This window comes from Agelaius tricolor, unplaced genomic scaffold, assembly GCF_023055355.1.
Source record: "Agelaius tricolor isolate 1412-34295 unplaced genomic scaffold, bAgeTri1.0.p SCAF_8, whole genome shotgun sequence".
Classification (NCBI taxonomy): Eukaryota; Metazoa; Chordata; class Aves; order Passeriformes; family Icteridae; genus Agelaius; species Agelaius tricolor.
The window spans coordinates 7,623,993-7,645,121 of record NW_027269268.1 but is presented as its reverse complement, the minus strand read 5'-3'; the positions used below and the strand labels follow the sequence as shown (position 1 = coordinate 7,645,121).

The window sequence follows — 21,129 nt, the reverse complement described above, 5'->3', positions numbered from 1 at the left end:
TCTGTTTAATAAGATTTACAAGAAATATATGCTATAAGTTTTTCAGGAACCCCAGAACTTTAGACTTAGATTCCCTGAAAGAGGTTTCTTCTGATGCTATAATCTGACAATGCTTAGCAATCTAGCTAATAGTAAAGAACCTTAAATTTTGAGCAGCTTCTTTTTTCAGTGAGCCCTGTCATTGAATCCCTTGAATGACCTTAATAAAGAATTTGAAGATTATCTGATTATAAAAGATTTGCTAGCTGGCAGTGCTGAAAGTTTGTTTCATCAGAAATATAGACTCATTTATTGAGTGGCTTTGCAGTTAGGTTATCACATGTGTGGGAGCAGCCAAATCAGCCTGGAGCTTTAAGCACATGGGCTAACACGTAGAACTGAATTACTGAAATAGCTGTGCAAAGCTCCTTTATGTCCATTTAAAATGTGTGTGCTCACCATGACTGGCACAAGACTTGGGTGTTTCAGAAGTGTGATGCTTTATAAAAATAGTCTTATTTTTTTTTTTAAATTACTCTTGTTTTTAGAGGTTTTCTGATACTATTGTATCACGTTAGTTTGTTTCAATTTATTGCCAAATAGTTTTGGTAAGAATAATTTTTCTGTTTTTCCTTCATCTCTGATCCAGTTCTATCCTCTGTGTATTTGAGGAATATAGTGTGTAAAGGGAGAAAACTTTAAGCTGGGTTTTTGTTGTTTTGTCACAAAATACTAAGGAAAATCCTAAAAATTGTTTTATAATAATTTTGAAATTTTATATCCTACAATGCCTTAAGAAGAGAAAATATTTAGTATGCTGGAAGATTTATTGCTTTTGTTGGAAGAAACCATTTTCTGTTCTTTTTGATAGCTGCAAACAATTATTGGTGTTTAGTAAAAGTCAGGCAACTTTGAGGCATGACTGGGTCCTTCAAGACCTTTAGCATGTTCTTTTCTAGTGAAATTTGAGAAGTAAGTTGCTGTCTTACAGCAAACAAAAGAAAATATTCTTTGTGAAGTGCTTAATTGCAGCTGTGTTACTGGAACAAAATGTCATGTGGGGGGAACGTGTAAATGTGCTCAGAAAGGGATTAGAGAAGTTAACAGAACAGAGACCATTAGTGACTATTAGATTTGACTGTGCAGCTTGAGCTCAGGAACTCAATAAACTGGTGATTGCCAGGAAAGGGGATGGGAGAGCTGGCCTGATCCAGTTTAGTACTTCTTGTATTAAACATTGCTGAAGTTTCTGAAACCACAGAAATGGGAAGCTCTTCCAAACTGAGAACTGCTTTAAACCCATTAAAAAAAAAAAAAAAAGCCCAAAAGATTAATAAGAAATCTATTGTGATCTGCCTCTGAAGCTGATGTGTAACCACATGGGCTTGACTTGATGTTCAGAGAAGAACAGCTGTCTGGTTCCAGCTGCAATTCCTTCCTGGTGTTTTCATCCTTTGTCTCTTGGAATCTGTATTCCCTTTTGTTCAGATTGCTTAAGGAGGGAATAAATGATGGATGGTCAAGTTATGGGGGAATTAATTTTCATGCATATGACTCTAGAGTAAAAATAGCTGCTCAGGAAGAGAAGAGAAAAAGACAGGAACACTTTGGTGATATCACAGTTTAGGTTGTAGTTTTAGTTGTTGAACAGGAAAGTGAAAATATACTAGTAGGTTAAATGGTAAAATATGTAAGTAAACTGTCATTTTAAATGGCATCACATGAAAAGTACAACAAAAACCAACTTGTGGAGACACAAATAATTTGATTTCTTTTACAGATGAGAAGCATATTACTTAAGAAGGGAAGAACATGCTGTGTAAGAGGCATTTTTTTGTTCTTACTTCCCTCAACATCAGATTCTTGTGCTTGTTGATACTACCATGTGTGCTGTGTGTGCTCTTTGGCCTTGCACAGAGTAGTTGAACAGAGCACTTTTCAATACAAAACCTTTAGTTTTGTGATATTGTCAGACACTAAAGGAATTTGTGTCTTCAACTACTCAGTATTAGTGAGCAGAATAGAATCAGCAAATTGAATTTAACATGATACGTGGCAATTTTCCTGGTGCTTGCACAGTGCAGAATATAGTTTGCAATGTTTTAGAAAATATTTTTGTACTTGACATTAACTGAACTCTTTGATATACACATTAATTATCACTGATTCTGTCCCACCCATTGCCTTTGCTTTGAGAATATTAAAGAGCTGAAGATCACAGAATTTAACTTTTCACTGTAATATGAACTGCTGGTTGGGAAGTCTGCTGCTGATGCAAAATCAGCATGTTCTGCTTTCCTCTTCAGTGGTTTTGGAGAAATGGAAGAGAAACTATTGCCTGTCTAGACTTTAATAGGTTTATATATACATATATATATATTTTTTTTTTTTTATGTATATCTTATGATGTATTTTCAGTGATAGGCTATAAATGCCAGTTAGAAAAAAAACTAGCAACAAACAACACAAAGTTTGTGCCAAGAAGTAATATGCATCTAAAAAGAGCGATTGCTTTTTACAATAGTTTTGGAACCTCAAAGTATAAAGTCTTCCAGCTCTTTTCCAAGAATTTGTGGAATTCAGATTTTGCTGTGTGAAAAAAGCTCTAATTAGTCACCAGCAGGCACCTGGGTATATAAAGCAGCTGTAAAGTGTGTGTGACTTCTGGGTTGGGAAAGTTTGGGTTTCCTTTACCTTCCTTTTTTCCCCACTCCCATCTGCTAATGGGAGAAATTGGGGTTTTTTATTACCTCTTTGTAGACTGATGGTCTAAAATCAAGGGTGAAGCCTTACAGCAACCTCTATACAAGTAATTATTATAAAAGATCCCTAGAAAATGGGAGAAGTCACTCATCAACATGGTAGGAAGCAAAATCTGGGTTAATGCCAGCTGTCTTCAGTTAAAGTTTTTGCCAAAGCTCAAAATTTTAATCTATACCTTTTAAAATGCAGGCTGTGAATGGTTCTATACGTTTATTTGCCCTGAATAACTGGGTTAATATTCAGTGTCTAGGTACATGGAGGAAAAGGGTCAGTAGTGTAAAACCAAGTGGTAAAGCAATTTTTGGAGGAAAAAGTACTATTCCTCTGGAATTGATAAGTAATGGTCCACTGAATCCCTTAATTTTGCCAGCAAGGCTTGGTATCTATAATGATTTCTCAATTTTATTTTTCTTGTGTGAAAGTTTCTAATGTTCCTGACTGCTGCTTTGTCTGTAAGCTGGGTATTTCTTCCTTGGCTAAAACAGCCTGTGTGTGCTTTAGTGCAGGCACACTCTCTGTCCTTCTCTCTCAGCTCTCTGATGAAGTCTTGATTCCAGCTTTTGTGCACAGTGAGGAGTCCATGGATAACTTCCCACTGTAGACCAAGATTTTTTCCTCCAAAAATTTTCCTGTCTCTAAGATGTCCATCTCAAGACTGTAAAATTTTGTTCCTCCCCACCTTTTTTTTTATTTCCTCTTTGCCTCTTGACATTAATACCAAATTGGATATTGCTGTAAGTGGTGAACACTTGATGCTTCTCATTGATTGCTGCTACTGCTTTTTCTCAGGTTAAGTGTGTATGCAACTTGAGGTAAACCAGTACAACTGGTCCAGTTTGATAAACTCTCATTCAAATTCAGTATTTTGTAAGCAAAGTTTATCAGAGGATGTTTTGAAACTGTTGAAACATTTGAAAGTTTTGAAATCTGTTTCAGACTACTCTCCAAGTGGTGTTTTTTAAGTGTTACGTTTATGAATTTTCTATGTGATGTATCAATGAATAATCTCCAAAGTGTTTAGCTAGCAATAAAAGATAGAAATGGGAGTTGAAGAGGTTCAGCCCATGTTTTTTTCACACATTTGTGAAAATTTTCTGATAGAAGCTGAATTTTCTCCTAGGAGTTAATGCCATTTGTATACTGAAAATGTAAATAATACTTTTTAAATAATATACCCTTTTTTTATTTTGCAAGAATAAAATTGAACTACAAAATTCAGGACTGGAAGAAAATTTGCATTGTTGTCAAAGTTCTAGACATACATGGAAAGGATGAAAGTATTGTATGCAGACTAGATTATATAAGCCTTGAGCTCTAATGTTTTGAAGGGAGGATATATTTTTTTTTAGCGTCAGGTTTTTCTGTTTATTTTAGGCAGTTGTAGTTACTGTTTTACTGCATGAGTCTCCATGCAGTAACAGTCACAGAGTTAAGCTGTGGTACACAGTATCATCAAATTGAGTGTGAAGGCAGCAAGGTTTGATGCATTCTTTAGCTGGTGTAATTCCCTTTGGGCCAGTTGTATGAATAAAAGATTCAAGGATTGCTGTTATATTATCCTTCTATTCTCCTTTCACTTAATCCCTCTCTGGGCAATGGCTTCAGAGATTAATGTGACCTTCTGCTTGGTTCTGTTCCAACACAGCAAATAAAATTTGTACATGGGCAGCACCTGTGTATGTCCTCAGTCTGACTAACTTTCCATTGCTATTTGTAGGAATGTTCTTCAAAGAAAAGGAAAGAAGGATGATGCTGTGAATCACTTCCCTCTCAGTTTCTAGGCCTGTAGAGGAAAAGTTTCTGCTAGTTTGCCTTTGTTATGCAGCCCAAGGGTGTAATATGGATTTTTGTCCTTCTAATATGAATGTTTATCATCCAGACAAAGTAAAACTTCCCAGAACTCTGGGTTTCTTTTTGGTGATAGCAGGCTTCATATCATGTCATGGGAGGAGGTGCTGCTGTCTTGTTTTTCCTGTTTTTTTGGCAATGCCATCTTCTGTAGCTTGTTCTGTCCTGTAATCTGTCCAAGTACCAAAACATTATGGAGTGCAGATAGTGATCAGATGGAGTTCTTTGTCCATTCTGGTGTGTGAAGCTAAATCAAATGTTACATCATTCACTATTTGTCTTTGCTGTAGATCAGGCAGTCTGTTTTGTATGGAAGGTCTGCTAAGGAGTTATGGAAATAACTCTTGGAGGTTCTTCATGCTGCGGTCAAATGATACTGAGACTTATGTTCTTTGTGGTGAGGATCTTCCTCTACACTCCAAATCCCATTCAATTTCTTGGCTCAGAAACCATAAACTTGGTAAGCATTTGAAGGTGGGCAGAAAGAGCAAGTAGGTGAATCTCTTGTGAAAGGGAAATGCCAAGTTTTCCCACCTAACAGGAAAAGGACTAATAATCACACCACCTTTGAGGGCAGTTAAGCCATGGAGAATATCATGGCTGTAGGACTGAATAAATCATGCGTAACCACTGAATTTAAGATGAATCATAAATTGAGTGTGTGTTAGAAATTTGTTCAAGGGGTAGTATAGTCAATTTAACAATTGTTCAGTTGTAAACACATACTGAATCATACAGTATATAATTATATATTTTTCTGAAGTGTGGGGAGCAGAGTGGCAGGCTGAGGGACTCAAGTTAACTGGTCAGGTTATGATTAACTCATATGATTTTGGCACAAAGCCATATGTGCTGTGTCAACTCATGTTTTGAAGGAAGATCATGATTTCCTAACCATAGGCATTCCAAGTCTTCAAGTGGCTTTATCTACTAATTAATCTGGAGCTAAAACCTCCTAATTGCAGGATTTAAACTAGACAGTATAAGCTGCTCGGGAAGGTTTTGGCCTCCATAAAGAGCTCATTTAAAAAGCAAGTTTCCATGACCAAAAATCTTCATGTGTTATGTGGAATCTTTGAACTGATAGCTGTCTCTAGACATGCTGCTAAATAGTTGACACACAGACCATACTGTTCTCAGTACCTGGTGTATACCACACTTAAAGAGTTGAGTGGGTGAAAAATAGGTAAATTTTGATGTATACACTATCAGTTGCAGGAAATGGATCAGCAATGGATGGTTGGATAAAGAAAATCTGCCTTTAAAATCTCCTCTTTTTTTCAATATTTGCAAGATGGCTGTGGGTAATATGCTTAAAGACACTGCTAATAATAGATTTAACAGAGAAGTCAAAGAACTTTGGAAATGCTGAAATATGAAATCAGCAGCAGCAGGAAATTGACAATTTAGGGAAATCCTATAATGACTCCATAGGGAATAATGTCCTTCATGTAGAGCTTGTCTTCCATTTTCTGAAGATAATGGAAGAGTTTCCCAGCATGGAAGACTACACAGCATATTTTCTGCTTGCTCTCAGATTTCTAAGTGCCCTGTAAATTGGTTACTGGTTAGGAGTGTATATGCAGAGACTAAGCACAACTTTAGTCATAAATTCCTTTCTGTATGCTTGAGCATAGAAGGAAGTGGAGAAGGAAGGGATCTGCCGTCTGAGAGGAGAAATGATCACCTTGTGATGTGGAAACAGTTTCTGTGGGACAAGCAGGTGTTAGGCAGAAGAAGAGATTCTCCATGTTTGCACAGTGTGCATTTAACTCAGAGGTCTGGTATCTTCTGTATTATGGTTTAACCACTGTTTTGTGTAGGGTGTGTTGGACCTTATTGGTAGGTCACCTAAATTACGTTACACAGGCAGATTCTCAGTTACTAGGGGAAAAACTGAGATGTATCCTGTTCAAGGACAATTTCCAACAGTCTGCTCTTCAGCTCAGCATCACTGAAAGGGAAATACCTTTCCTATAATTTGAACAGCAATTAAGTGCTTTCAAGAAATAGCAGTTGACTAGATAATTTTTTCCTCTGGAAAATGAGTTGCTTATGGAGAAAAGGAAGTGCTGTGAAGTGTCTTATGAGGACAGGGGTTTTTAAAGATGATGGATGCTTTTGAAGTTCTTTGCAGGAAATGGTTGGTGCTGCTCTTGGAATACCATGTGTCTGTCTATGTGTGTAGAGTGAAGAGCTAGTTTCTGGACAGATGGAGGCCTCTTACTAGAGTTGCAGCCCATCTGCTGGTATCAAATCTGTTTTTCCAAATGCTTACAGAATCTTATTTAAATCTGCCTTGGCCAAAACCTTTAATAGGCTTTAGGGACCCTCTAACAAGGCTTTCAGGTAGTTCATGTTGATTCTCAAAATAGATCAGTGTTCCTGCCCATTTGTAACTCTCTTTGTCCTTCAGGGCTTTTCTCTTGTCCTTCAGCAGAAGCATAAAACAAAAGTGAAATATTTGGTCCATATGGAGTATATGCATGCACCCACACATTTTATATAGATAGTGGGGAGCACATGCAAATGTGGAGACATGCACACACTCTTTCTCAACATGAGTGGGCACTGTCAAAAGCACATCCTGAAGGCTGACAGACATCAAGTGCAGTGAGCCAGGTATGTAGTGGCATTTGCCAGTCTTCTCATTTCCGCAGAATCATCTTCCCTTCATTTGAGGCAGTGTGGACAAGTCAAATCCAGCCAGTTGCCTGTTCACATCTCTGCCATTCCTTGGAGTGTTCCTGTTTCCTGATGAGGCACCAGGGCCTGTCAGTTATGGTTCTCATTTGGAAGTGTATGAAGTTGCTTTATAAGATTAGTCACTGATTTCCCCTGCTTAAATCTTTGTAAAGGTTTAAGCAGGGGAGCACCTAATAGGAGGATAACATATCACAGGCATTTAAAATTGTATTTTCATGCGTATAAAAAGTGTAAATCTCACACTCTGTACTACCATGTCTGAATAGAGAGGCTCCCTCTCTGAGAGCAAAATTACTTTTTTTCTTCTGTTATAGACCAGTGAAGAAAATGCAGTAATCTTCAAATGAGACTTGATATTTGCTATTGTGCTTGAATTAGCATTTATTTCAGCTTACAGAAAAACTGAGCAAGAATCTCTCAGCTTCTGCTTTGGTTCTAGAGATAGAGACACAGATTTTCTTGTGTGTATGGTTCTTGACAGCTGAAATGTAGGCCTTTGTTCCATCTTGTCTGTTTTTCAGTCTAGAAATTCAGACTTTCACAATAATAATTAGTCATCACTTGTGTGAATAATAGCTTTACTCCCAGACAGGTGAGTTCACAGATAAGATATCCATGGTGTTATCTATCTGCAGACCTTGTAATGTTCTTAATGTTCTGTTCCTTATGCCATATCTCTTTTTTTCCCCCCCCAGAAATGAACCTAAGAAATCATAACTGTCTGAGAAGGCAACACACTTTTTTTTTTTTTTTTTTTTTTTCTGCTGCAACTTCTGTGTTGTAAAGCATATGTAATTGCTTAAGGAAATCTAAATTTTCTAGGAGCTGGAATATTACTTCTTTGAGCATCAAAGACTGAAGACTTGGTGCACAATAGACCCTTCAGATGATCTTTCTCCATCAGTAATTATTTGGACTCATCAACTATTTTCACCAAGTCACAGGCAGAAAAAAACATGTATGAGGATGGTAGTGCAGCTTAGGGCATTGGGTAAGAAAGTCATTGGGAACCATTAAAAATATTGAAGTATTAGTATGAACCAAGCAGCTGCAGAGAATGCTGGCTGGGTAGTAACTTTTAAATTGGTTGGATTTTTTTTTTTTAATTTTCATGGCAAAACCCACACAAACATGCAAGTGCAGTTTAGTAGAAATATGGTAAGTAGAGTGATCCATGTGGGAGTTTGTTAGCTCTCAAACTGAATGTGTGCTTCAACAAAAAACTCCTGGTGTTTTAGCAGTGCAGCTTCTTTACCTGTATACACCTGAGGTAAAGCACTGGTGGATGAATCAGATGCAGGTAGATGTCATTCAGACTTCATTCTGTTATTCAGCCAGTTTTATCTCCATTGTTGAATATTATTTCCTTTCCAGGGAGGATGTGAGGTAGCTGTTAGTATGAACTGTCCTCTGAATGCTGGGGTTTTTTTCTGGTTGAGTACACAAGTCAGCAGCTCTCTTTCTTCTTGTGAGTGTGTAAGGATGCTGTTTTCAAATGAAGAACACAAACCTTATTTCTGAATCTGTTGCATTCTTTACTAGTACCATACATGAGGTCATTTTTAACTATGGAAAAACTGCTTTGATATGCCATAGTGGAATATCTTTTGTGCTAATTTCTTTTTCCTAAATGTCTGATAGACAAATATAAACAAAGATTGTTTTGCTAAGATCCACCTTTTGCCCATGAAAGGAAGAAATCTCAAGATCCAAGTGAACCATGCAGTTTACTCAACAGCCTAAAAAGCCATTTGTGGAAGGACTAAATGTGAAGATATAGAATTAAAGTCAGGCTTTGAAATAACATGTGGCAGGGCCAGTCTTTACACTTAAGAGTATGTTGACTTCTATGTTATTTACCAATATGCTGCAAACCTAGCGCTTTTCTTTATCACTAAGGTTGGTGGGTGCTGATGCTTCCCATCTCCCCCCCCAGTATTGTAGCACATTAACTTATTATTTTTGTACCTGCCTGAAGGACTTTGAAGTGCCACATCCAAGGAAATAGAGAACTCTTGGTCACTTGGCTTAATTTTTTGCTGATCCAGTTGCACTGCCTTCGTGACACTAATTATTGCATTACTGCAAGGGGACTGCCTTACCAAGAAGAGGCATGTTTAAAGGAAGATAGCATTCTCTGTTACTGAGACTGAAAGGATTCTGACACAATCTGAGCCCTTTGGAACTAGAGAATTTGTCTGCTGTAGTAAAAGTTATCACTTCATTATCGTGGAGAGGCCTTAAGCTAAGCTTTTAAAAATCTGCTCTAAAGTAAGTTGATCCATTAATGAAACCTATTGGTAGAGTCACTGAATTTCTTATCTGTGGCAATTTATATCTTGGTGTTAAATATTTGAGCATTACTCTTCTCAAACATTGGGAACTGATTATGAATAATACTATAATATAGTTATAAAATAATGTTCTGAATGAAAATAATTATCAGTGCTTCCTGTACTTGCTCACCAGAGCCCCAGTGTTTTATTTGTAGACAGCTTTAGAATGTCACAGATGGTGGGAAGCACTACTTACAGACTTAGAATAATGCTTTCTAGTAGCTCCATGACATTTAAATCAGGTGCCTGCTACTATTTCTGCTCCCCTGACAAAAGCTTTCATTCCCTCTTCAGCTGTGCTGAGAGCTGAGTGAGTAAGGACAGACTTCAGTCATGACCTTTTCCCAGTATGTGAGGAATGTGTGGCTCTGGAATGCAACAATGGAATAACTGCTGGACTAAAGCTGGAGGTGCCATTCTTAGTGCCTTTTGTCTGATAGACAGCACATCATCACTCCATCCTATAGCAAGATGCCTTTTTGCTTCTGGTTATTTCAGGTCATTAGAAGGGTTTAATTTGTTATGTGTGAATGAGGGTGTTACTGGCTCATGTGCTGTTTAAAAAGTGTCACTACAGCCGAGCTGCTTTGTAGTCCTGAAATTTTTTCTTTTTTTTTTTTTTTTTCTAAAGCTTGCCTTAGTCACAGGTCTTCTGCTGCTACTTAGCAATTAAAATGAAAGTTGCAAGTATGAGAAATGCATCAAGGAGACGTGCCCTCTCCGAGGTGGAGCAGATCAACAGCAAAATAAGGGAGTTGCCCAACAATCTTACACTGACAGTTAAACAAAGAGAGGGATACAAGAATCATGCTACGATTTATGTGGATTAAGCTTACTTTGTAGTGATAATTATATGCTCTTCTGAATAAAATTTTAATATCAAATGTGAAACATCAGCTACCCTCATGTATAAAAAAGCATTCTGCAGTTGCCTAGAAAACATGACTTTCATGATCATTATATGCAATTTGGACTGGCTTTACTAGTTTGCCTAACACGAAGCTTCAGATAAACAAGTTTATCTGGTTCTGGTGATGGAGACAGAAGAGCAAAGGAGGGAGTCAACACTAACCCTAGCTTGTCTTCTATTGTGTGTTCAGGCCAATGCCAAAAGCTGATTTCTTTCCACCTTCCAGGAAAGAAAGCAAGCACTTTTTGAGTAAAATAAACACTGCTTGTCCTGGAGGTGTGAGCCAAGATTCTCAGTATGTCACATTCTTCTGTCTTCCAGATCTGGGAATAGAATACTGATTTAAGGCTTTGGGAGGAGAAATGCTAATATCTCATCTGTTAATCTGTGTATGCTCAGATAAAAGGCCAAGATTTATACTTCTGGGAGTGTTTCCATATTGTGTTTTCTCACAAATTTGAGCTAGTTTCTGTTCCTTACTTAGGAGGTCTGAGCTCAAGCAGCAAGCTATCAGTTTGAAGAGGAAATGCAGTTGCAAAAAAATTTTCTTGGTATAGTTTGAGGATTTGCCCAGGAGCATGAGATTTTTGTTTTGCTGACATTTCATCCTGTCTGCTGTGGGGGAGAAAGAGGAGAACATGGAAAGAAAATATGTGAGTGGAAGAAGCTAATCTATTCCATACCAGGAAGAGGGGAGAAATACTTGGGTGGTAATACTAATCTCTGCTGGCCTCTCTAAAATGAAAGAGAAGGAATAGTGCTATTATCAGGTCACAGGTTGAATGAAAAGCACCATGGGACTGTGGGATTTTTTCACAAAAACTTTGATTTCTGGTGGCTCTTTAAATACTTTTAAAAAGAGGGGGGAAATGGTAGTTGGATCTTGTGGGGCTGTGTCCCCCCTCTTTGTATCTGTAGGAGAAATGAAAAAAGTGGATGTGACACAAGAGTTTGTTTCCTTATCCTTTGAGACAATAATTGAGAATAATGTGCAGTAATTAACTTAAGAGCAGGACTCTAAATGAAAGAAAACTCTTTAAGCACAGTTGACTTGATTAGCTAGTGTGTTTGACTTGATTGCATGCTTAACTTGACTATTTGCAAATAATGCCTTATTTTCTGGATAGTCTATGCAAATTGGACCTGCAGCTATAGGAAGACCACATTTTATGTGTGGATTTGAAAATAAAGTTTCAAAGACTACTGAAGTGCAAGCTTTCTAACTTGGCTCCAGGGTTCTGCACTTCAGCCCAGTTTCAGCAACAGTATTATTGGGGATAAACTAATTGGTAGATGTAGTCCAGATCTTGTTTGGGGGTGTAAGATGGGCCAATGTAAATAAATAGCATAGATGCCAGGATTCTGAAATTACAGGGCATGGTAATGGCTCAAGATGCTCAGGTTCTGAAATGGGAGAGACCAGACTCTGGAAAGTGTCCAGGTCTAGCCCCAGTTCAGTGTCACTGAGACTTGTGCCTGTCGAGTGCTTTTAGAAAGCACTTCCAGCTCAGTGAGTGCTGAATGAAAGTGCCAGTGTTTTATTTTCAGGCAGTTAATCATGGCGTGAGAAAGGTGAATTTTAAGAGATTCTCTTGGATAGAATTGCCTTGTTAAATGTACTTCTGCCTCCAGGCATTTATATCTCCAGAGGAAGAAGGCCCCTCCAAGAAGGGGCTCTTGGCTCATCTGCTAAGAGAAAGGTCTCCTCAGAACCTGCCACCTTTTGCCCAAGTGCCCCTGTGGAGCAAGGGGGCAATACTGCTCATATTCAGGACAGTTAAGGTCAGCTAACAGTGTTTTACATGGGACAAGTAAGGTGGGTTCTTTCTCTACAGAAAGTATTTTGTATGTATATAGAGCTTTCCTGCTCTCTTCTTTGTTTTAAATTTTGTCAAATGATAAAAAATTAGTATCAGAATTTTTTATGTGATCATTGAGAAATTCTAACACTGTTTTGTATTCTAGATTTTTTTCACTGTTTCTTGCACATCTAAAAACATCTGCATAGTGTATGCCAGAGCAGCTGTTTTTTGTGTTTCTTGGCATCATATTCCTATGAAATATCAAGTGTGAGGTAGTGCAAGCATTTCAGTTAGCTGATGTTAAAGCACAGCTTTTGACTTAAAGTTTTTGTTCTGAAGTTACAACATTGGGGAAAAATGTTGATGCACAAGATAAGTAAAGAAGTAAGGGATATCTTACTAAAACCAAAACACCAAGTGTCAAGCACCAGTTAAGTTGAAGCAATTTAGCCTATTGACTTTTAGTCTGTTTCTAGGAACCTTTTGACAAAAATTACTCTATTACAGTATTTAATAATGAGCGTTATGGCAAAAGCTTCTTAATATTTTGACTGGCAACAGTTCAATAAAATTTGGAAAGAGCAGGCCTTTAAAATTTTCCAAATTCTTCATTGCTGTTGGAAACCTTCAATTTCAAATTTAAAATTTAAAATGTGTGAGGAGAAATGGTGGTGGTTGGGGGAAATGAGAATTCTGAGTGTTTAACTTCTGCATACATAGGCAATTAAAAAATTGAAGACTTTGTAAGTGGTAGGGATAAAAGTATATAGCTTGCAAACTGTCATTGTGACAGAATTACTTGGTGTGAGGGGCTGCTCCTGTTGTGCTTTCTGTCTTCCTTGGGACAGAGCAAGTGGAAGGCTGCCTCATGGGGTTGGCTGGATGTTCCATAGGTGGTGTGCTTTTAACATCGGTTTCTGGGACTTTAAAATGAGACTTTTTAAAGCCAGGAGGTCACTGAGCTTGTTTTGAGGCAAGAGGCAGAGCCCCATCCCACTCACTGGGGAGTGTGAGAGCTGTCTGTCTAGAGGGAGGAGCTGGCAGCTGCTCCTCATGAGGTAGGCAGGCTCTTTTCAAAAAGTGTCTGAAATACGGGAGAGGCTCTGGCTTAGGCAACATTTTTCCCCGTGACTGTGCTGCCTGCATGGCTTAGGGCTGAATGGTGCCAAGAAATTTGCACTCAGAGCTTGTTAATACAAATGATTTACACCTGAATTTATTCTCTTGTCCTGGAGCATAAAAGTTGCCTCCATACAATGCAACTCCCTTCCTGTGGAAATAGTATTCCTGTGTGGTCTGGGAGTAAATTCTGCCCCAGAACAAGAAGTCTGTCAGGTTCATGTCTATGCACCTCCAGTGCTAACTGGTTTAATTTGTCCACTGCCTTCCTACGCTGTGCTGTGCTCTCTGCTGTGTGAATCTCCCTGTTTGGAGAGATGTCCTGTGCCTGTGATCTCGTGTGAGTTTTGGGTGTGTGAGTAATCCGTGCCCTAGCAGTTCCTGTGGAGTTCATGCACCTACCCCTGAGACTTGCCTGCTCCAATCCCATCTCCTTGTGGCCTCATATTAAGATGCCATCATAATTCTGTCCCAAGAAAAGGGGAAGTGAACTCATCCTTGGAAGGTGCACCTTTCCATGTTCTTTAGTCTGTGCATCCTTATTACAAGGAGTGAAAGGAACAGGGCACAGGATCCCAGATCTTGCTTTTCTTGGCTAAAGAGGAGATGGGGAGAGGACTTGTAGCAAAAAAATGGTTTGACATGAACCATGAGTCCATAGAGAACTTTACCAGTGCATCTGGATTTCTTTGCTGGTCAGCCTGGAACACTGAAAGACACAAGGACTGCCAGGAGCATCATTTTGATACGTTATTCTACAAAAACTTTAAATGTTTTTCTCTTAGAAAACTTACTCAATGTAGTCCTTATATTGCAATTTATCATAATGTTTGTGTATTGCATAGAACCAAAAGCTTTTTCGTGAATTGAGCATTTAGGTTTCTGTATTCACAAAGGACCACACACTATTGAGGGTTCCCAGAATCTAAGGAGACAGCAAATTTGGAGTTGTGCATTGCAAACATCAGCATTCCTACAATTATCTTCTTGTGAAAAACATTCAAGACAGACAAACTGATGGGGGAGAAATAAATATTGAGCCAGGCACTTCTACTGTCAGCTCCAAATCGGTGCCTGGCTGATGCCAGGTTGGCTGGACAGCTGGAGAAACCTGGCCTTGCATTTTCCTGCCAACAGCCTCACCCCAGCTTCCCTCAGTCAGTGCCTTGGTGCTAGAGAACCATTTTGTGGGATGTTCTTTATTCCTCATAACCAGCATGTTGCTCTGCCCATTGCTGAGACAGACAAGCACTGCAGCTTAAAGATAACTTTGAGGAAGAAAAGTCATTAAGTTACCAAAAAGTTGGTGAAACAGATCTATTTCAATGAGAATCCCACTCAAATCCCAGCTTATGGCATTTTGGATGTGGCTGTGCTTGTGGTTTTGTGACAGATTTTGCTTGGGCTTTCAAAATCATAATTTAGTTTTGCTGTGTGTTTGATTTTCATTTGTCAAGCTCCTGCTATGTGTAAAATGCAAGCAGATCTTGTTGCTTGCCCTGCTGCAGCAGAGGCCTGGGTGGCTGGGTGTGTATATTCATGCTGCTTCTTACTGTGATCAAGGAATTGTTTGCTGTAGGATTCTTTTACTGTTGATGTAATGTGTTTGGGAGTTTGAGCAGACATGCTTATGGTCTCTGTTGTGTTGTTAAATAGGGAATTGGCTTATATCTGCTACAGAACAGAACACACTATTTAATCACAGCTGAAAGGATGCAGTGTTTTGCAGAATGGGGAGAAGGGGAGTGGCAGAGAAGGATTTGGGGTTGGGGAGAGGGGATTGTTGTTCTTATGCTTGGCATTCTCCTTTAGAATCTTTATCACAGAAAGTTTTCATTTGGAGTTCATGTATTTTTAGTCCCTAGGAGAAGATGAGATCTTTTAATCTGAATAATCCAGATAGCTTGATTCTAGATGTACCTACTGAAATTTGAGACAGTGGCGTGAAATCACAGAATTTCCTGGAACAGTGAGACCAGACACTCACTCTGTGCCTGGTGTATGTGAATCTCATGAATCTCTTATTGTGCTCATGGAAGGACAATTTTCTCTGGTTTTCCATCCATTTATTGCAAGTTTGCATTGGTCCCTACCTTGCCATTTTTCATGGTTTGTTTCTTTTTCTCTTCGGGAATTCAGGTTTCATCTTTCTTTTAAATGTATCTGAGTCTGCTTTCCCTTCCACTGTCTTCTGATGACGACTTTTGAGCATTAATTTTTGAAAATATATCTGGCTTAGTAAATATGCACAGTAATTGAATGCTACAAACTGGCAAGTTGTGAAATAAAGAAAAATAAGCTGCACTGAAAAGCAGCCAGCAATATGTAATTTTTCAGTAGTAGTATGGAATTGTAGGTGAAAAGGCTAGTTTTTTAGCAAGTATTGTCAAACCCCATGTTTTCAGTTAGAAACGGCAGGATATTCAGCCCTTTATGTTGCCATTGTACGTGTTTAGGTTAGTTATCTGTAGTTAAAAACACATGGAAGGCATAAAGCTGCCTATACAGTTGTGAAACTAAACATAGCCTGTAAGCCTGTTCCTCTTTAAATTTGTTAGGTTAATATCCTACACCTGAGCCAGGATTGTATGGTGTGATGGACAGGCTCTGGATAGGTGATTTACAGGAGGGGCAGGAGTTTCCAGCAGTACCATTGGGTCATCTGCAACTGTTGGTATCAGCTACTGGTCTCCAGACCATAAGCATTGCTTGTGGAACTGTATTTTCCATTTCCAGCAACAACTTTGGAGCCTTTGAGACATATGACAAACTTACCAGCGATGAGTGACAGTACACCTTAGGCTCTTATTGCAGCTCGCTGCCTCAAGATTTTGTTCTCTGGGCTTTGGAGAGAAGCACAGAGAGAAGCCACTGCATCCTAATAAGAAATATAAATTGGCATGAGTGCTCAATCTGAGAACATTCCATAGAAAGCTGGAATAATTAAGCAGACACATGGTTTATTTGCTCCTGAGCTTATCAAATGGATGAAGCTTTGCTTTGCCAGAATATTTAGGAATGCAGTCTTCAGTTTTCAGATGGTTTTGGACAACAGAATATTATGTTGTTGTGTGGTGAAAATGGATTAGTTCTTTCAAAAAATAATGAAGCATAACCTTGTTTATCTGGGGGAAGAAATCTTTCTTTGTTTTCTGGGGATGTAACATGTAGAGTTCTGCTAACAGTTTTATTTAACTCCAAGGAGAAGCTGTTGCATAGCTATCTATCAGTTCCATAGCTATTTAGCTTGTGTGCATATTTGCTGGCAGTGGTCTCATAATATGGTCATGAGATGCTATCAATCAGCTATTAACAAGATTTTGACAGGTTTAAGTCATGAAGCTGTTGTTAGAAAAGGAAGCTCTTCCTCATTTTCTAACAACAGCTTCATGACTTCAACCTGTCAAAATCTTGTTAATAGCTGATTTATTTTAATAAACCTGCAACTACTGATCAATCTGTCATATTTATAAACAGCAAGCTCTTGCTATAGTATGTGGATTAATGCTAGCTTGTTAAATTTATGGATGTAGAGCCTCTGATATTAATATGGATCATTATTTTCTTAACCTGAGTTTTTCTGGAGTGAGTGCTCAAAATTCTTTATTGCCACAGGGAACATTTTGTATTATTGATATTTGATGGGTTCTGCTAATGCTGGAGAATTTTTGTGACTGAGGGATGGGTTATTACTACTCGAATACTGCATGCATGGAGAAGAAAAGATGTTATTTAGTCTTACATCAGTCTGTTTATTTCCCAGGTAACATGCATGTGTCACTAGCAGAGGCTCTGGAGGTTCGGGGGGGACCACTGCAAGAAGAGGAAATATGGGCTATTTTAAATCAAAGTGCAGAGAGCCTTCAAGAACTATTCAGAAAAGGTAAGCATTGTTTAAGACTGATAAGTACAGTCTAACTGGAAACATCTTGATTATAATAATGTGCCTTATAAGTAAACTGCCTTGTCCTTCCTAGGCTCTAAACCCAAACAGTAGCTTGCTTCTGTGTTGTCTCTGTAAGTGCCTCTCTGCACCACAGCCCAAAGGTTGCTTTCAACCTGCATTTCATGTTCTGACAGAACCTGTGGCACATCCCAGTTCTTGTGGTGGTAACTTCAATTATTTTAGACCCACTGTAGTGAGATGGAAACATAGGAAAAAAGTGATAACTAATTCTGAGACCACTGGAACACTTTGGTACTGAAGGGGACATGGAAATGGGTACAGAACTGTGCAGTCATGACCAGTGTGCTCTGAAGAGATTTGGTCTCATAGGTGAAAAACAGAAAACTTCACCAGAGGGCTAGGTATGATTGCCCAAAATCATCATTGCAAGTGGCAGCACCTACATAGCTACTGAAGGAATGTGGTACTGACCTGTACTTCAAAGGAGTAGAAGTATTTCTTCTTCCCCCCCACTCCCACCTCAGCAGGCTCCCAGTTCAGCATCTGCAATACTGCTAATAATACATATCTTAGCACTAGGTCAGAATATGGAACTTTTCCCCTTGCTTATGTTTTCCTTTCTTTTCTTTAAAATCTGCAAGTCCTTAAGGCCCTTCCCACCCTTTCTTGCTTTTTTAATAGCAATAAATGCTTAACCCACATACTGAACTTCAGTCACATTTTTAACTTGTTCTCAGATAAAGTATATGTTCCCATGATGTATCCTGGTATTTCAGCACCTTTATGGGAGGTCATCTCTTTATATCTAAGCATGCATATGTAAGCTTATTCAGTTTTATTAATGATAAATCAGAGGCTCACACTTTGAAAATAGTCATTGTTTAGTGATATCACTATGCAAGGGGCACATCTTTGTTATTTAGGGCAAAATGCAAGCATTTGATTTAGAATTTTATCAAGATTCAACATTTAGGTTGTTTTGGGCTGGTGTTTTAAAGATTTGGTTTAGACAATGTATTGAGTCCTACACTGGCTCTGCCTTAATGCATTGCACAGCCTCTGAGAGTGGTCTCTGTTGGATGCTTCACAGGCTCCAGAGGGGCAGATGTGGGCAGAAACTGCTATATGGTGCCTGATCTCTGATTACACTTGACTTAGCTTTACAAATATGAATTTTATCAACTTCTCCCACATATTTTTTGCCTGGTGAATTATAGGTAGTTTTGACATCCCATTCAAATTTACCTTCTTCCCTTTACCAGTGTTCTCACAGCCTATGTGTAGTGAAAAGCTTTCCCTATTAGGAATGCTGATTTTATTGTTGCATTTTGAGCAACTGACCTGTCCTGCTGCTTCTCGTACTGCAAGAAAAGGAAAGCTGGCATCTGCTTTCCTCTCTTTCACTCTTTGTTGTCTCTTAGAGACAGTCAGGAGAATTATTTCTTTTAAGAGGGCAGATTAAGACCTTGACTTAAGAGGGATCTTGAATGATTAGAGGTTTGCTCTTATAAACTTCACAGGAATTGACACATGGAGCTCCATCTTCTAATCCACCTGCAAGATCACAGTTGTATGAGCACATTAGTAGTGGTTTCACTACTAATTTTCCACTCAAAACTTTATCCTAGCTCTAAATTTTTTTTTCCAGAAGGGAGTCTCCACTGAAAATAAGAGCTCACCCCTTCTTGTCCTAATAGTAGTGCAGAAAAGTTACCATAATCTCCATGAAGACTGCATGCAGGCATCAACAACAAGAACACAGTTAGCCCTCCTTCAGAAGAACAAGTACTGAAAGATAAGAGCACAACAGAGAAATCTGCCCCAGGACTTCTGATATGTGTTTAAGGCAGGGGAATGTTTGCCAGCCAAGACTGGCTAAGGTGGCAGAAGCTTCTGATCTTACTTCCTATCCATGAAGACCAAAACATAAATTCAGATAAAATCAGTGCCAGAAGAATCTGTCTGTTTTTTGGAGATGAAGCTGTTTTATTGAGTTGTTTTTCTGCTAGTTCAGCAAACCATTTTCAGTTGCATGCTATTAATTAACCTGGGATATAGCCTTTGGTAAAATACACTTCAAGAGACACTCAAATGAAAAAGCTTTTCTGTGTAGCTAAGGTTGATAAAGGTAATCTAATTCCTCCCAGCAAGAGCTGGATAACCAGACAGTCTTTAATGAAGGTTATCTTCACTCAGGAAGCAATCTAGAAACTTTTTTTGTCATCTTGAATATCAGTTTCTATGCTGGCTTATGAAGGTGGTGTTGACATGCAGGGATAGAAAATGTGGAGGTTCCTCTAGGCTTGTCTGACTCAATTTTGCTCTTTATTTGTGGAGGACTTGTAGCAAACAGGGGATTCTAAAGAAATCTTGTTTTCCTTGGTCAAATTTCAGGCCCATTTCTTCCATGCATTTGGTGGGGAAGAGCTATTTTATGGCAGAGAGTGAGTTTCCAAAATTCTTCAGAACTGACTGATCACTCCTGGGCAGAGGGAGATAGGGCAAGCTTTAGCTTCTGCAAGATGACAGCATGTTCAGCTTTGACCAGCTCTCAAAAGTGTTCTCCCTCCCTGTACAGAGTCCTGGAGTCTCTGAACACGCTGTTCTGTAACAAAAGATAAGCGTTGCTGAGTGTTCCGTAAATTTTTTATTTAAAAAAAATAAATTAGGCATAATGTTCAATGGTCTGTGCACCAGCTGTTTTGAAATGAGGAGGATAAAAAAGGCTGTGGAAATAGCCAACTTTGAAATTGCCATCTGTCGGCAGCCTCCCCATACCAGCCCAGGAACCACAGACTCTTAAAGGAATTACCAGCCCAAGTAATAATTTATGTATGTGATCCTGGTAGAGTTTTGGTAGTTTGTTTCAAGTTGGGTATCTTGCTATCCCTCAGTCAACTGAGAACCTGTTTTTCAATTAATGTCTTATTTAAACTGGTTTCTGGAAATTAGAAAAAAAGTCCATAACAAGGTCTGTTACAGATTTGAGGACTTCTCAATATATAGAAGTTGTGCATGTGTTTTAGTGAGTCTATCTTCTTATCCATCAAAGCACTGAATAAGAGGGGCACAGGATGGAGATCCATTGTCTTCATGGTTAACTGAATATCACATCACATCTTATTCAGCAACAGATACAGAAAATGTGCATATTTTTATCCCTCTTTGTATTTATGGTTCTAACAGATGTTGAACTTCTTAAAAATACTTCACACATTTATTTCTAGCATTATAAAAAATGAAAGCTTACACTGAAGTGCCCAGTTGCTAATCAGCAGTTTAGAAGATCAGCTCTGGTAGCTGTCTTGTCAGCAGGTTATAAGCTGTTAAATGAAGGAGAAAGGCAATCTGGGACTCAGTTGCAGATCTGACATCAGTTGCACCGGCAATGTTGAGATTAATCTGGAGATTTGAAAAGGCCGATACCAGACCTGCCCTTCTCTTACATCTGTTTAATTATCTGCAATAACTATTTTGTTGTTGAAAGGGTGTATCAGCTGTTTCAGACGTGCTCTATCTTGCACTCAGAACTCCATGAGGTCAAAGAAACAAGTCTTTGAAGTAATCTCAAATGTGAGTGTATAAGCATAAGGAGAATGCTGTGCTCGCTGCTGCTGAGAATTATAAAACAGGCATCCCTCTAATTTGCTGGGTTTAACTGGAAAAGATTTATCTAAACTGCAAACTGGGAAAACTTAGGCCACTCCTGTTCTAAAGTGTGTGTTGAGGATTCTGAAAATAATTGGACCTTAAGTTTGG

The 21,129-nt window shown here is 38.7% G+C and overlaps 1 protein-coding gene across 6 annotated transcripts in view; it reads left to right on the top strand.

The window, feature by feature from the left end:
• The window catches only part of PTPN13 (protein tyrosine phosphatase non-receptor type 13), a 112,931-nt gene that overhangs the window by 8,143 nt on the left and 83,659 nt on the right, over window positions 1-21,129 (top strand). For all 6 annotated transcript variants that reach the window (XM_071431529.1, XM_071431528.1, XM_071431526.1 and 3 more), the window contains exon 2: window positions 17,227-17,346. In XM_071431529.1, coding sequence (XP_071287630.1) covers window positions 17,232-17,346 — 115 coding nt within the window. In that variant the 5' untranslated portion in view covers window positions 17,227-17,231. The remainder of the gene's footprint in view (window positions 1-17,226; window positions 17,347-21,129) is intronic.